The 16,194-nt window shown below is 53.8% G+C and overlaps 2 protein-coding genes across 6 annotated transcripts in view; both read left to right on the top strand.

The window, feature by feature from the left end:
* LOC132386337 (putative RNA-binding protein Luc7-like 1) overlaps positions 1-15,693 on the top strand; it is a 71,626-nt gene extending 55,933 nt beyond the window's left edge. Inside the window, exons 8-9 of the mRNA XM_059958581.1 lie at positions 4,069-4,296; positions 13,955-15,693. Coding sequence (XP_059814564.1) covers positions 4,069-4,296; positions 13,955-14,045 — 319 coding nt within the window. The 3' untranslated portion in view covers positions 14,046-15,693. The remainder of the gene's footprint in view (positions 1-4,068; positions 4,297-13,954) is intronic.
* LOC132386336 (uncharacterized) lies at positions 22-4,069 on the top strand. 5 transcript variants are annotated; one of them, XM_059958576.1, is made up of 5 exons: positions 22-1,036; positions 1,132-1,404; positions 1,438-1,718; positions 1,839-2,949; positions 3,049-4,069. In XM_059958576.1, the coding sequence occupies exons 1-5, from the start codon at positions 61-63 to the stop codon at positions 3,735-3,737; spliced, it is 3,330 nt and encodes a 1,109-aa protein (XP_059814559.1). In that variant the 5' UTR covers positions 22-60; the 3' UTR covers positions 3,738-4,069. The 5 variants fall into 5 exon arrangements, with proteins under 5 accessions (XP_059814559.1, XP_059814563.1, XP_059814558.1 ...); XM_059958580.1 differs by lacking the exon at positions 1,132-1,404 and having other exon boundaries at positions 22-325; positions 1,657-1,718; XM_059958575.1 differs by having other exon boundaries at positions 1,132-1,718.
* Positions 15,694-16,194: the final 501 nt, after the last annotated feature.

Genomic DNA, 16,194 nt, shown 5'->3' with positions numbered 1-16,194 from the left:
AGGTGGGTCTGTGGAGTGTCTCCAGAGGGAGGTGGGTCTGTGGAGTGTCTCCAGAGGGACATGGGTCTGTGGAGTGTCTCCAGAGGGAGGTGGGTCTGTGGAGTGTCTCCAGAGGGAGGTGGGTCTGTGGAGTGTCTCCAGAGGGTGGTGGGTCTGTGGAGTGTCTCCAGAGGGAGGTGGGTCTGTGGAGTGTCTCTGTCCAGAGGGAGGTGGGTCTGTGGAGTGTCTCCAGAGGGAGGTGGGTCTGTGGAGTGTCTCCAGAGGGTGGTGGGTCTGTGGAGTGTCTCCAGAGGGAGGTGGGTCTGTGGAGTGTCTCCAGAGGGACGTGGGTCTGTGGAGTGTCTCCAGAGGGAGGTGGGTCTGTGGAGTGTCTCCAGAGGGTGGTGGGTCTGTGGAGTGTCTCCAGAGGGAGGTGGGTCTGTGGAGTGTCTCCAGAGGGAGGTGGGTCTGTGGAGTGTCTCCAGAGGGAGGTGGGTCTGTGGAGTGTCTCCAGAGGGTGGTGGGTCTGTGGAGTGTCTCCAGAGGGACGTGGGTCTGTGGAGTGTCTCCAGAGGGAGGTGGGTCTGTGGAGTGTCTCTGTCCAGAGGGAGGTGGGTCTGTGGAGTGTCTCTGTCCAGAGGGAGGTGGGTCTGTGGAGTTTCTCTGTCCAGAGGGTGGTGGGTCTGTGGAGTGTCTCCAGAGAGAGGTGGGTCTGTGGAGTGTCTCCAGAGGGAGGTGGGTCTGTGGAGTGTCTCCAGAGGGAGGTGGGTCTGTGGAGTGTCTCTGTCCAGAGGGAGGTGGGTCTGTGGAGTGTCTCTGTCCAGAGGGTGGTGGGTCTGTGGAGTGTCTCTGTCCAGAGGGAGGTGGGTCTGTGGAGTGTCTCTGTCCAGAGGGAGGTGGGTCTGTGGAGTGTCTCTGTCCAGAGGGTGGTGGGTCTGTGGAGTGTCTCTGTCCAGAGGGAGGTGGGTCTGTGGAGTGTCTCCAGAGGGAGGTGGGTCTGTGGAGTGTCTCTGTCCAGAGGGAGGTGGGTCTGTGGAGTGTCTCTGTCCAGAGGGTGGTGGGTCTGTGGAGTGTCTCTGTCCAGAGGGAGGTGGGTCTGTGGAGTGTCTCCATAGGGAGGTGGGTCTGTGGAGTGTCTCTGTCCAGAGGGAGGTGGATCTGTGGAGTGTCTCCAGAGGGTGGTGGGACTGTGGAGTGTCTCTGTCCAGAGGGAGGTGGGTCTGTGGAGTGTCTCCAGAGGGAGGTGGGACTGTGGAGTGTCTCTGTCCAGAGGGTGGTGGGTCTGTGGAGTGTCTCCAGAGGGTGGTGGGTCTGTGGAGTGTCTTCAGAGGGTGGTGGGTCTGTGGAGTGTCTCCAGAGGGAGGTGGGTCTGTGGAGTGTCTCCAGAGGGAGGTGGGTCTGTGGAGTGTCTCTGTCCAGAGGGAGGTGGGTCTGTGGAGTGTCTCTGTCCAGAGGGAGGTGGGTCTGTGGAGTGTCTCCAGAGGGAGGTGGGTCTGTGGAGTGTCTCTGTCCAGAGGGTGGTGGGTCTGTGGAGTGTCTCCAGAGGGAGGTGGGTCTGTGGAGTGTCTCTGTCCAGAGGGTGGTGGGTCTGTGGAGTGTCTCCAGAGGGAGGTGGGTCTGTGGAGTGTCTCTGTCCAGAGGGAGGTGGGTCTGTGGAGTGTCTCTGTCCAGAGGGAGGTGTGTCTGTGGAGTGTCTCCAGAGGGACGTGGGTCTGTGGAGTGTCTCTGTCCAGAGGGAGGTGGGTCTGTGGAGTGTCTCCAGAGGGAGGTGGGTCTGTGGAGTGTCTCTGTCCAGAGGGAGGTGTGTCTTTGGAGTGTCTCCAGAGGGACGTGGGTCTGTGGAGTGTCTCCAGAGGGAGGTGGGTCTGTGGAGTGTCTCTGTCCAGAGGGTGGTGGGTCTGTGGAGTGTCTCTGTCCAGAGGGTGGTGGGTCTGTGGAGTGTCTCCAGAGGGTGGTGGGTCTGTGGAGTGTCTCTGTCCAGAGGGAGGTGGGTCTGTGGAGTGTCTCTGTCCAGAGGGAGGTGGGTCTGTGGAGTGTCTCCAGAGGGAGGTGGGTCTGTGGAGTGTCTCCAGAGGGAGGTGGGTCTGTGGAGTGTCTCTGTCCAGAGGGAGGTGGGTCTGTGGAGTGTCTCCAGAGGGAGGTGGGTCTGTGGAGTGTCTCTGTCCAGAGGGTGGTGGGTCTGTGGAGTGTCTCTGTCCAGAGGGAGGTGGGTCTGTGGAGTGTCTCTGTCCAGAGGGAGGTGGGTCTGTGGAGTGTCTCCAGAGGGAGGTGGGTCTGTGGAGTGTCTCTGTCCAGAGGGTGGTGGGTCTGTGGAGTGTCTCTGTCCAGAGGGAGGTGGGTCTGTGGAGTGTCTCTGTCCAGAGGGTGGTGGGTCTGTGGAGTGTCTCTGTCCAGAGGGAGGTGGGTCTGTGGAGTGTCTCTGTCCAGAGGGTGGTGGGTCTGTGGAGTGTCTCCAGAGGGAGGTGGGTCTGTGGAGTGTCTCTGTCCAGAGGGTGGTGGGTCTGTGGAGTGTCTCTGTCCAGAGGGTGGTGGGTCTGTGGAGTGTCTCTGTCCAGAGGGTGGTGGGTCTGTGGAGTGTCTCCAGAGGGTGGTGGGTCTGTGGAGTGTCTCTGTCCAGAGGGAGGTGGGTCTGTGGAGTGTCTCTGTCCAGAGGGAGGTGGGTCTGTGGAGTGTCTCTGTCCAGAGGGAGGTGGGTCTGTGGAGTGTCTCCAGAGGGAGGTGGGTCTGTGGAGTGTCTCTGTCCAGAGGGAGGTGGGTCTGTGGAGTGTCTCCAGAGGGAGGTGGGACTGTGGAGTGTCTCTGTCCAGAGGGTGGTGGGTCTGTGGAGTGTCTCCAGAGGGAGGTGGGTCTGTGGAGTGTCTCTGTCCAGAGGGTGGTGGGTCTGTGGAGTGTCTCTGTCCAGAGGGAGGTGGGTCTGTGGAGTGTCTCTGTCCAGAGGGAGGTGGGTCTGTGGAGTGTCTCCAGAGGGAGGTGGGTCTGTGGAGTGTCTCTGTCCAGAGGGTGGTGGGTCTGTGGAGTGTCTCTGTCCAGAGGGTGGTGGGTCTGTGGAGTGTCTCTGTCCAGAGGGAGGTGGGTCTGTGGAGTGTCTCTGTCCAGAGGGTGGTGGGTCTGTGGAGTGTCTCCAGAGGGAGGTGGGTCTGTGGAGTGTCTCTGTCCAGAGGGTGGTGGGTCTGTGGAGTGTCTCTGTCCAGAGGGTGGTGGGTCTGTGGAGTGTCTCCAGAGGGTGGTGGGTCTGTGGAGTGTCTCTGTCCAGAGGGTGGTGGGTCTGTGGAGTGTCTCCAGAGGGAGGTGGGTCTGTGGAGTGTCTCCAGAGGGTGGTGGGTCTGTGGAGTGTCTCCAGAGGGAGGTGGGTCTGTGGAGTGTCTCTGTCCAGAGGGTGGTGGGTCTGTGGAGTGTCTCTGTCCAGAGGGAGGTGGGTCTGTGGAGTGTCTCCAGAGGGTGGTGGGTCTGTGGAGTGTCTCCAGAGGGAGGTGGGTCTGTGGAGTGTCTCTGTCCAGAGGGTGGTGGGTCTGTGGAGTGTCTCTGTCCAGAGGGAGGTGGGTCTGTGGAGTGTCTCTGTCCAGAGGGTGGTGGGTCTGTGGAGTGTCTCTGTCCAGAGGGAGGTGGGTCTGTGGAGTGTCTCTGTCCAGAGGGTGGTGGGTCTGTGGACTATCTCCAGCTGGACATGGATCTGTGGAGTGTCTCTGTCCAGATGGTGGTGGGTCTGTGGACTATCTCCAGCGGGTCGGGTGTGGATTTACAGAATTCATTGCCACTGACAGGAGATTTGGTGAATTTAAGACGAGTGGTATGCTCCTGATTGGTTTGGGAGGGGGGAGGTGAAAATTCAGCCCAGATTGAATGGAGGAGTAGATAATGGTGGCTGGCTCAGTGAGCAGACAGCCCAGCCTGGGTGATGGGTATTGCTGATGATGAGTGCTTTTGTCTACGACAGTGCTTCAGGTAGATGTCCTCAATAGTTGGGGGATTTTACCTCTGACTACACTGCCTTTTGTACGATTTTCCCTTTAAAGGCACTGGTGATTCCATAGCAGTCCATGATACAGCCATCCCCATCCCTTCTCACTAACTCTCTTTCACCGCACCCAGGGACATGAAGAGGACATCTAGCCTCTCCCACGAGGGGAAGTGGTCGGCACCATCTCGTTTCCGGGAATTCAGAGATCGCCCCTTCTACCAGCGACCTCCGGGATCAGTGCCCCTCCCTCCGCCACCCCAGTACGACCGAGCCTGGTCCCGCTACCTGGAACCGCAGCCCCCCTTTTTCCGAGGACGAGACCCACAGACGCTGTACGACCCCTACGATATGTACGAAAGGTGAGTGTACAGATATTCCTGAGAGAGGGACAGAGAGTCACCGCTCAGTGTACAGATCTCCCTGAGGGAGGGACAGAGAGTCACCGGTCAGTGTACAGATCTCCCTGAGGGAGGGACAGAGAGTCACCGGTCAGTGTACAGATATTCCTGAGGGAGGGACACAGAGTCTCCGGTCAGTGTACAGATCTCCCTGAGGGAGGGACAGAGAGTCACCGGTCAGTGTTCAGATCTCCCTGAGGGAGGGACAGAGAGTCACCGATCAGTGTACAGATCTCCCCCTGAGAGGGGGACAGAGAGTCACCAGTCAGTGTACAGATCTCCCTGAGGGAGGGACAGAGAGTCACCGGTCAGTGTACAGATCTCCCTGAGAGAGAGAGGGACAGAGAGTCACCGATCAGTGTACAGATATTCCTGAGGGAGGGACAGAGAGTCACCGATCAGTGTACAGATCTCCCTGAGGGAGGGACAGAGAGTCACCGGTCAGTGTACAGATATTCCTGAGGGAGGGACAGAGAGTCACCGATCAGTGTACAGATCTCCCTGAGGGAGGGCCAGAGAGTCACCGATCAGTGTACAGATCTCCCTGAGGGAGGGACAGAGAGTCACCGGTCAGTGTACAGATCTCCCTGAGGGAGGGACAGAGAGTCACCGGTCAGTGTGCAGATCTCCCTGAGGGAGGGACAGAGAGTCACCGGTCAGTGTACAGATCTCCCTGAGGGAGGGACAGAGAGTCACCGATCAGTGTACAGATCTCCCTGAGGGAGGGACAGAGAGTCACCGGTCAGTGTACAGATCTCCCTGAGGGAGGGACAGAGAGTCACCGATCAGTGTACAGATGTCCCTGAGGGAGGGACAGAGAGTCACCGGTCAGTGTACAGATCTCCCTGAGGGAGGGACAGAGAGTCACCGATCAGTGTACAGATCTCCCTGAGAGAGGGACAGAGAGTCACCGATCAGTGTACAGATCTCCCTGAGGGAGGGACAGAGAGTCACCGATCAGTGTACAGATCTCCCTGAGGGAGGGACAGAGAGTCACCGGTCAGTGTACAGATCTCCCTGAGGGAGGGACAGAGAGTCATCGATCAGTGTACAGATCTCCCTGAGGGAGGGACAGAGAGTCACCGGTCAGTGTACAGATATACCTAAGGGAGGGACAGAGAGTCACCGGTCAGTGTACAGATCTCCCTGAGGGAGGGCCAGAGAGTCACCTATCAGTGTACAGATCTCCCTGAGGGAGGGACAGAGAGTCACCGGTCAGTGTACAGATGTCCCTGAGGGAGGGACAGAGAGTCACCGGTCAGTGTACAAATCTCCCTGAGGGAGGGACAGAGAGTCACCGGTCAGTGTACAGATATTCCTGAGGGAGGGACAGAGTGTCACCGGTCAGTGTACAGATCTCCCTGAGGGTGGGCCAGAGAGTCACCGATCAGTGTACAGATTTCCCTGAGGGAGGGCCAGAGAGTCACCGATCAGTGTACAGATGTCCCTGCGGGAGGGACAGAGAGTCACCGGTCAGTGTACAGGTCTCCCTGAGGGAGGGACAGAGAGTCACCGGTCAGTGTACAGATCTCCCTGAGGGAGGGACAGAGAGTCACCGGTCAGTGTACAGGTCTCCCTGAGGGAGGGACAGAGAGTCACCGGTCAGTGTACAGATCACCCTGAGGGAGGGACAGAGAGTCACCGATCAGTGTACAGATATTCCTGAGGGAGGGACAGAGAGTCACTGGTCAGTGTACAGAACTCCGCCTGAGAGAGAGGGACAGAGAGTCACTGGTCAGTGTACAGAACTCCCTGAGAGAGAGAGAGGGACAGAGAGTCACCGGTCAATGTACAGATCTCCCCCTGAGAGGGCGGGACAGAGAGTCACAGGTCAGTATACAGATCTCCCTGAGAGAGAGAGAGGGACAGAGAGTCACCGGTCAGTGTGCAGATCTCCCTGAGAGAGAGAGAGAGTGGGACAGAGAGTCACCGGTCAGTGTACAGATCTCCCCCTGAGAGAGAGGGACAGAGAGTCACCGGTCAGTGTACAGATCTCCCCCTGAGAGAGAGGGACAGAGAGTCACCGGTCAGTGTACAGATCTCCCCCTGAGAGAGAGGGACAGAGAGTCACCGGTCAGTGTACAGATCTCCCTGAGGGAGGGACGGAGAGTCACCGGTCAGTGTACAGATCTCCCTGAGGGGAGGGACAGAGAGTCACCGGTCAGTGTACAGATCTCCCTGAGAGAGAGAGAGGGACAGAGAGTCACCGGTCAGTGTACAGATCTCCCTGAGAGAGAGAGGGACAGAGAGTCACCGATCAGTGTACAGATATTCCTGAGGGAGGGACAGAGAGTCACCGATCAGTGTACAGATCTCCCTGAGGGAGGGCCAGAGAGTCACCGATCAGTGTACAGATGTCCCTGCGGGAGGGACAGAGAGTCACCGGTCAGTGTACAGGTCTCCCTGAGGGAGGGACAGAGAGTCACCGGTCAGTGTACAGATCTCCCTGAGGGAGGGCCAGAGAGTCACCGATCAGTGTACAGATGTCCCTGAGGGAGGGACAGAGAGTCACCGGTCAGTGTACAGATCTCCCTGAGGGAGGGACAGAGAGTCACCGATCAGTGTACAGATCTCCCTGAGAGAGGGACAGAGAGTCACCGATCAGTGTACAGATCTCCCTGAGGGAGGGACAGAGAGTCACCGATCAGTGTACAGATCTCCCTGAGGGAGGGACAGAGAGTCACCGGTCAGTGTACAGATCTCCCTGAGGGAGGGACAGAGAGTCATCGATCAGTGTACAGATCTCCCTGAGGGAGGGACAGAGAGTCACCGGTCAGTGTACAAATCTCCCTGAGGGAGGGACAGAGAGTCACCGGTCAGTGTACAGATATTCCTGAGGGAGGGACAGAGTGTCACCGGTCAGTGTACAGATCTCCCTGAGGGTGGGCCAGAGAGTCACCGATCAGTGTACAGATTTCCCTGAGGGAGGGCCAGAGAGTCACCGATCAGTGTACAGATGTCCCTGCGGGAGGGACAGAGAGTCACCGGTCAGTGTACAGGTCTCCCTGAGGGAGGGACAGAGAGTCACCGGTCAGTGTACAGATCTCCCTGAGGGAGGGCCAGAGAGTCACCGATCAGTGTACAGATGTCCCTGAGGGAGGGACAGAGAGTCACCGGTCAGTGTACAGGTCACCCTGAGGGAGGGACAGAGAGTCACCGGTCAGTGTACAGATCACCCTGAGGGAGGGACAGAGAGTCACCGATCAGTGTACAGATATTCCTGAGGGAGGGACAGAGAGTCACTGGTCAGTGTACAGAACTCCGCCTGAGAGAGAGGGACAGAGAGTCACTGGTCAGTGTACAGAACTCCCTGAGAGAGAGAGAGGGACAGAGAGTCACCGGTCAGTGTACAGATCTCCCCCTGAGAGAGAGGGACAGAGAGTCACCGGTCAGTGTACAGATCTCCCCCTGAGAGAGAGGGACAGAGAGTCACCGGTCAGTGTACAGATCTCCCCCTGAGAGAGAGGGACAGAGAGTCACCGGTCAGTGTACAGATCTCCCTGAGGGAGGGACGGAGAGTCACCGGTCAGTGTACAGATCTCCCTGAGGGGAGGGACAGAGAGTCACCGGTCAGTGTACAGATCTCCCTGAGAGAGAGAGGGACAGAGAGTCACCGGTCAGTGTACAGATCTCCCTGAGAGAGAGAGGGACAGAGAGTCACCGATCAGTGTACAGATATTCCTGAGGGAGGGACAGAGAGTCACCGATCAGTGTACAGATCTCCCTGAGGGAGGGCCAGAGAGTCACCGATCAGTGTACAGATCTCCCTGAGGGAGGGACAGAGAGTCACCGGTCAGTGTACAGATCTCTCTGAGGGAGGGACAGAGAGTCACCGGTCAGTGTACAGATCTCCCTGAGGGAGGGACAGAGAGTCACCGGTCAGTGTACAGATCTCCCTGAGGGAGGGACAGAGAGTCACCGGTCAGTGTACAGATATTCCTGAGGGAGGGACAGAGAATCACCGGTCAGTGTACAGATCTCCCTGAGGGAGGGACAGAGAGTCACCGGTCAGTGTACAGATCTCCCTGAGGGAGGGACAGGGAGTCACCGGTCAGTGTGCAGATCTCCCTGAGGGAGGGACAGAGAGTCACCGGTCAGTGTACAGATCTCCCTGAGGGAGGGACAGAGAGTCACCGATCAGTGTACAGATCTCCCTGAGGGAGGGACAGAGAGTCACCGGTCAGTGTACAGATCTCCCTGAGGGAGGGACAGAGAGTCACCGGTCAGTGTACAGATCTCCCTGAGGGAGGGACAGAGAGTCACCGGTCAGTGCACAGATATACCTGTGAGAGGGACAGAGAGTCACCGGTCAGTGTACAGATCTCCCTGAGGGAGGGACAGAGAGTCACCGGTCAGTGTACAGATCTCCCTGAGGGAGGGACAGAGAGTCACCGGTCAGTGTACAGATCTCCCTGAGGGAGGAACAGAGAGTCACCGGTCAGTGTACAGATCTCCCTGAGGGAGGGACAGAGAGTCACCGGTCAGTGTACAGATCTCCCTGAGGGAGGGACAGAGAGTCACCGGTCAGTGTACAGATCTCCCTGAGGGAGGGACAGAGAGTCACCGATCAGTGTACAGATATTCCTGAGGGAGGGACAGAGAGTCACCGGTCAGTGTACAGATCTCCCTGAGGGAGGGCCAGAGAGTCACCGATCAGTGTACAGATCTCCCTGAGGGAGGGCCAGAGAGTCACCGGTCAGTGTACAGATCTCCCTGAGGGAGGGACAGAGAGTCACCGGTCAGTGTACAGATCTCCCCCTGAGAGAGAGGGACAGAGTGTCACTGGTCAGTGTACAGATCTCCCTGAGAGAGAGAGAGGGACAGAGGGTCACCGGTCAGTGTACAGATCTCCCTGAGAGAGAGAGAGAGAGGGGGACAGAGAGTCACCAGTCAGTGTACAGATCTCCCTGAGGGAGGGACAGAGAGTCACCGGTCAGTGTACAGATCTCCCTGAGAGAGAGAGGGACAGAGAGTCACCGATCAGTGTACAGATATTCCTGAGGGAGGGACAGAGAGTCACCGATCAGTGTACAGATCTCCCTGAGGGAGGGCCAGAGAGTCACCGATCAGTGTACAGATCTCCCTGAGGGAGGGACAGAGAGTCACCGGTCAGTGTACAGATCTCCCTGAGGGAGGGACAGAGAGTCACCGGTCAGTGTACAGATCTCCCTGAGGGAGGGACAGAGAGTCACCGATCAGTGTACAGATCTCCCTGAGAGAGGGACAGAGAGTCACCGATCAGTGTACAGATCTCCCTAAGGGAGGGACAGAGAGTCACCGATCAGTGTACAGATCTTCCTGAGGGAGGGACAGAGAGTCACCGGTCAGTGTACAGATCTCCCTGAGGGAGGGACAGAGAGTCACCGGTCAGTGTACAGATCTCCCTGAGAGAGAGAGGGACAGAGAGTCACCGATCAGTGTACAGATATTCCTGAGGGAGGGACAGAGAGTCACCGATCAGTGTACAGATCTCCCTGAGGGAGGGCCAGAGAGTCACCGATCAGTGTACAGATCTCCCTGAGGGAGGGACAGAGAGTCATCGGTCAGTGTACAGATCTCTCTGAGGGAGGGACAGAGAGTCACCGGTCAGTGTACAGATCTCCCTGAGGGAGGGACAGAGAGTCACCGGTCAGTGTACAGATATTCCTGAGGGAGGGTCAGAGAGTCACCGGTCAGTGTACAGATCTCCCTGAGGGAGGGACAGAGAGTCACCGGTCAGTGTACAGATCTCCCTGAGGGAGGGACAGAGAGTCACCGGTCAGTGTACAGATCTCCCTGAGGGAGGGACAGAGAGTCACCGATCAGTGTACAGATCTCCCTGAGGGAGGGACAGAGAGTCACCGGTCAGTGTACAGATATTCCTGAGGGAGGGCCAGAGAGTCACCGATCAGTGTACAGATCTCCCTGAGGGAGGGCCAGAGAGTCACCGATCAGTGTACAGATGTCCCTGAGGGAGGGACAGAGAGTCACCGGTCAGTGTACAGATCTCCCTGAGGGAGGGACGGAGAGTCACCTGTCAGTGTACAGATCTCCCTGAGGGAGGGACAGAGAGTCACCAGTCAGTGTACAGATCTCCCTGAGGGAGGGACAGAGAGTCACCGGTCAGTGTACAGATATTCCTGAGAGAGGGACAGAGAGTCACCGATCAGTGTACAGATCTCCCTGAGGGAGGGACAGAGAGTCACCGGTCAGTGTACAGATATTCCTGAGAGAGGGACAGAGAGTCACCGGTCAGTGTACAGATCTCCCTGAGGGAGGGACAGAGAGTCACCGGTCAGTGTACAGATATTCCTGAGAGAGGGACAGAGAGTCACCGGTCAGTGTACAGATCTCCCTGAGAGAGGGACAGAGAGTCACCGGTCAGTGTACAGATCTCCCTGAGGGAGGGACAGAGAGTCACCAGTCAGTGTACAGATCTCCCTGAGAGAGAGAGGGACAGAGGGTCACTGATCAGTGTACAGATCTCCTTGAGGGAGGGACAGAGAGTCAGTGGTCAGTGGACTGAGACAACTTGTTTTATGGGAAGGATGTAATAGAGAAATGGAGGTCATTTAAAGGTGAAATTTTGAGGGTGCAAATCTTTATGTTCCTGTTAGGTTGAAAGGAAAGGTTAAAAGTTTGAGAGAGCCATGGTTTTCAAGGGATATTGGAAACTTGGTTTGGGAAAAGAGAGAGATCTACAATAAATATAGGCAGCATGGAGTAAATGAGGTGCTCGAGGAATATAAAGAATGTAAAAAGAATCTTAAAGAAATTAGAAAAGCTAAAAGAAGATATGAGGTTACTTTGGCAAGTAAAGTGAAAATAAATCCAAAGGGTTTCTACAGATATATTAATAGCAAAAGGATAGTGAGGGATAAAATTGGTCCCTTAGAGAATCAGAGTGGACAGCTATGTGTAGAGCCAAGAGAGATGGGGAAGATTTTGAACAATTTCTTCGGTATTCACTAAGGAGAAGGATATTGAATTGTGTAAGGTAAGAGAAACAAGTAGGGAAGTTATGGAAACTATGACGATTAAAGAGGAGGAAGTACTGGCACTTTTAAGGAATATAAAAGTGGATAAATCTCTGGATCCTGACAGGATATTCCCTAGGACCTTGAGGGAAGTTGGTGTAGAAATAGCAGGGGCTCTGACAGAAATATTTCAAATGTCATTAGAGATGGGGATGGTGCCGGAGGATTGGCGTATTGCTCATGTGGTTCCATTGTTTAAAAAGGGTTCTAAGAGTAAACCTAGTGATTATAGGCCTGTCAGTTTGACGTCAGTGGTGGGTAAATTAATGGAAAGTATTCTTAGAGATGGTATATATAATTATCTGGATAGACAGGGTCTGATTAGGAACAGTCAGCATGGATTTGTGCGTGGAAGGTCATGTTTGACAAATCTTATTGAATTTTTTGAAGAGGTTACGAGGAAAGTTGACGAGGGTAAAGCTGTGGATGTTGTCTATATGGACTTCAGTAAGGCCTTTGACAAGGTTCGCATGGAAGGTTAGTTAGGAAGGTTCAATCGTTAGGTATTAATATTGAATTAGTAAAATAGATTCAATAGTGGGAGATGCCAGAGAGTAGTGGTGGATAACTGTTTGTCAGGTTGGAGGCCAGTGATTAGTGGTGTGCCTCAGGGATCTGTACTGAGTCCAATGTTGTTTGTCATATACATTAATGATCTGGATGATGGGGTGGTAAATTGGATTAGTAAGTATGCAGATGATACTAAGGTAAGTGGCGTTGTGGATAATGAAGTAGGTTTTCAAAGCTTGCAGAGAGATTTAGGCCAGTTAGAAGAGTGGGCTGAAAGATGGCAGATGGAGTTTAATGCTGATAAGTGTGAGGTGCTACATTTTGGTAGGAATAATCCAAATAGGACATACATGGTAAATGGTAGGGCATTGAAGAATGCAGTAGAACAGAGTGATCGAGGAATAATGGTGCATAGTTCCCTGAAGGTGGAATCTCATGTGGATAGGGTGGTGAAGAAAGCTTTTGGTATGCAGGCCTTTATAAAACTGAGCATTGAGTGCAGGAGTTGGGATGTAATGTTAAAATTGTACAAGGCATTGGTAAGGCCGAATTTGGAGAATTGTGTACAGTTCTGGTCACCGAATTATAGGAAAGATGTCAACAAAATAGAGGGAGTACAGAGAAGATTTACTGGAATGTTACCTGGGTTTCAGCACCTAAGTTAAAAGGAAAGGTTGAGCAAGTTAGGTCTTTATTCTTTGGAGCACAGAAGGTTGAGGGGGGACTTGATAGAGGTATTTAAAATCATGAGGGGGATAGATAGGGTAGGCTTTTTCCACTGAGAGTAGGGGAGATGCAAATAAGAGGACATGAGTTGAGAGTTAGGGGGCAAAAGTTTAGGGTTAACACGAGGGGGAATTTCTTTACTCAGAGAGTGGTAGCTGTGTGGAACGAGCTTCCAGTAGAAGTGGTCGAGGCAGGTTCAGTATTGTCATTTAAGGTAAAATTGGATAGGGATATGGACAGGTAAGGAATGGAGGTTTATGGGCTGAGTGCAGGTCGGTGGGACTAGGTGAGAGTAAGCGTTCGGCATGGACTAGAAGGGCCGAGATGGCCTGTTTCCGTGCTGTAATTGTTATATGGTTATATATGGTCAGTGTGGAGATCTCCCTGAGAGAGGGACAGAGGGACACCAGTCAGTGTGGAGATCTCCCTGAGAGAGGGACAGAGGGACACCAGTCAGTGTGGAGATCTCCCTGAGAGAGGGACAGAGGGACACCAGTCAGTGTGGAGATCTCCCTGAGAGAGGGACAGAGGGACACCAGTCAGTGTGGAGATCTCCCTGAGAGAGGGACAGAGGGACACCAGTCAGTGTGGAGATCTCCCTGAGAGAGGGACAGAGGGACACCAGTCAGTGTGGAGATCTCCCTGAGAGAGGGACAGAGGGACACCAGTCAGTGTGGAGATCTCCCTGAGAGAGGGACAGAGGGACACCAGTCAGTGTGGAGATCTCCCTGAGAGAGGGACAGAGGGACACCAGTCAGTGTGGAGATCTCCCTGAGAGAGGGACGGAGGGACACCAGTCAGTGTGGAGATCTCCCTGAGAGAGGGACAGAGGGACACCAGTCAGTGTGGAGATCTCCCTGAGAGAGGGACAGAGGGACACCAGTCAGTGTGGAGATCTCCCTGAGAGAGGGACGGAGGGACACCAGTCAGTGTGGAGATCTCCCTGAGAGAGGGACAGAGGGACACCAGTCAGTGTGGAGATCTCCCTGAGAGAGGGACAGAGGGACACCAGTCAGTGTGGAGATCTCCCTGAGAGAGGGACAGAGGGACACCAGTCAGTGTGGAGATCTCCCTGAGAGAGGGACGGAGGGACACCAGTCAGTGTGGAGATCTCCCTGAGAGAGGGACAGAGGGACACCAGTCAGTGTGGAGAGAGGGACGGAGATTTAAGAGGAATGTGAGGGGTAACTTCTCCACGCAAAGGATAGTGAGGAGCTCTGGAGGACGGGCACCAATTGCGACATCAAGGAGACTTTGGATAGGTACTTGGAGGGGAGGGATGAGGAAGGTTGCAGCACTGAACACTGGCACCTGAGTCTAGCAGGGAGGATGCTGTTTCCTCTCACTGTCCCTTCATCTCTCCACAGAAACCTCCGCCGGCAACACCTTCTCGAGGAACGTCGAGACCGGTTCTCAAGAGAGGGGGTTCACCCCTTCAGAATCCATCCTGCCTTCTAGAACTGGCCTCCGAGGAACACTTATTTCCACTCATCCCTCTTGCACCTCCATTTCGTGTCTCCGGGCTCCATTGACCTGCTGCTGGTACTCACACAGACCTAGCTCCCCTCACCTCCCCCCCACAACTGTTCTTTGTACAAAATCGTTGAATTTCTTTTGTAATAAAATATTGTTTGTTTTTTTTTTAAGAAAATTTGGGCTTTCCCCCAGGTGTGTGTCTCAACAAGCCTGAGCTCATCGTGCAAGCTTTTCCCAATAACTAATAAAATGGACACTGAGTGTAGGTACATTAAATAGCAAAAAGAGACAGAATGTATGTTTCATTTACAGAGAAAGTGCAGTGCAGGAAGACAAACTGAAAGAATCTATGTTGTTGGTTGTGTCACACCTGTGCAGGAGGGTTTTTGAAAGAGGAAAAGCTGTGGCATTCCCTCGACCTCAAAAGTCCGGATCCAGTGGAATGGATCGTCGTCACAAACTGCTGTCTTGATTGGTTGCAGTGGATAATCTTGACTGCTTCTCGTCAAAGCGTTGTACAACCCCTCCCTAGCCCCAGGTGTCTTCACAGGCACGTAGGTTCCTGTCTCATTGGGGTAGGAGGCCACTGGCTCCCCTCACGTGGGGGTCTGATTCTGCCTCGCTGACAGAGGGACTGAACAGTCCCAATTCACTATGTCTCTGAATAATTGGGTAGCATTTGGAAATGAGGGCAGGCTGAGCACTCTGACTCGACAGTAGAAATCAGAAAGGGTGAGTGGAAGGCGTTGCTGTGACTAATGGTGTTCCTCAGGGCTTAGTGCTGGGACCATTGCTGTTCATCAATGATTTGGTTCAGAACATATGGAGCAGAGTCAGTGAGTGTGCACTTACTGAAAAAGGTGGTGCTGAACAAACAGTACAGGCCCTTTGGCCCATCTTGTCCATGCTGACTCCCAATGACCTGCATCCGCACCATAGCTCTCCATATCCCTCCCAAACTTCTCAAAAGACGCTTCCACCAGCTGTGCTGGCAGCTCGGTCCACCCTGAGCAAAACTTCCCTTAAACATTTCACCCTTAACCCATGGCCTCTAGTTGCAGACCTACCCACACTGCATTTACCTTATCCACACCCCTCATCATTTTGTATACCTCTACCCACACTTCAGGAAACAAAGTTCTAACTATGCAACCTTTCCCTATGACTCAGGTCCTGAAGTCCTGGCAACATCCTTGTAAATTTTCTCTGTACTCTCTCAATCTTAATTGATATCTGTAGGTAGGTGACCGAAACTGCACCGGATACTCCAACTTAGGCCCCTCCAACAAGTTCACCGTAAGACCCCATCTCCTGTATTCAGTACATTGATTAATGAAGGCTGATGTGCCAAAAATTCCCTTTACAACCTGTGCAAGCCCTCACACTTCCTTGTGTTAAAATTACATCTCCCGTCTTCCCAGCTGGTCCAGACCCTGCTGTAAGCTTTGATACCCTTCCAGTCTAGTCCAAAGTAAATTTGTTAGCAAAGTATTTATAAGCAACCCTAAGATTCATTTGTGGGCATAGTCAACAAATCCAGTAACCATTATGGAGTTGGTGACTGTCCACACCAACAAGGTGAACAACCAGAGAGCTAAAGTCAAATTGTACAAATACAAGAGGAGGAAATATAAATAAATGAATGAATGAATGAATATCAAGAACATCAGCTGACTCTTTAAGTGAATCCACAGGTTGTGGGAATAGTTCCATGATAGAGCAAGTGAAATTGAGAGGCATTATCCCCTCTGTTTAAGGGGTAATGACTCCCTGAACCTGACCACTATGCCCCAATCTCGGTGTCATCTGCAAATCTGTTGCTCCGGTTTTCCACATTATGATCCAGCATTGATACCCCTGTGGCACTACTCTAGTCAGAGAGGCAATCGTCTCTCCCACAAAGCCAATCTCTAATCTACTTCATCCTGAATGCCAAGCAATTGAACCTTCTTGACCAACCTCCCATGCGGGACCTTGTCAAAGGCCTTTCCTGGTAATTCCCCAAAATCTGTAATCCTGCCTACCACGTAGGCTCAACTTAATCAGGCCTGACTGCCCAAATATTTAATATATCTGATCCCTTAGAATACCTTCCACTGCTGATGTCAACCCCGTCAGCTATAATTTCAAG

Source organism: Hypanus sabinus, unplaced genomic scaffold (assembly GCF_030144855.1).
Source record: "Hypanus sabinus isolate sHypSab1 unplaced genomic scaffold, sHypSab1.hap1 scaffold_1097, whole genome shotgun sequence".
In the NCBI taxonomy this organism is placed as follows: Eukaryota; Metazoa; Chordata; class Chondrichthyes; order Myliobatiformes; family Dasyatidae; genus Hypanus; species Hypanus sabinus.
This window is presented reverse-complemented; position numbering and strand designations above follow the sequence as displayed.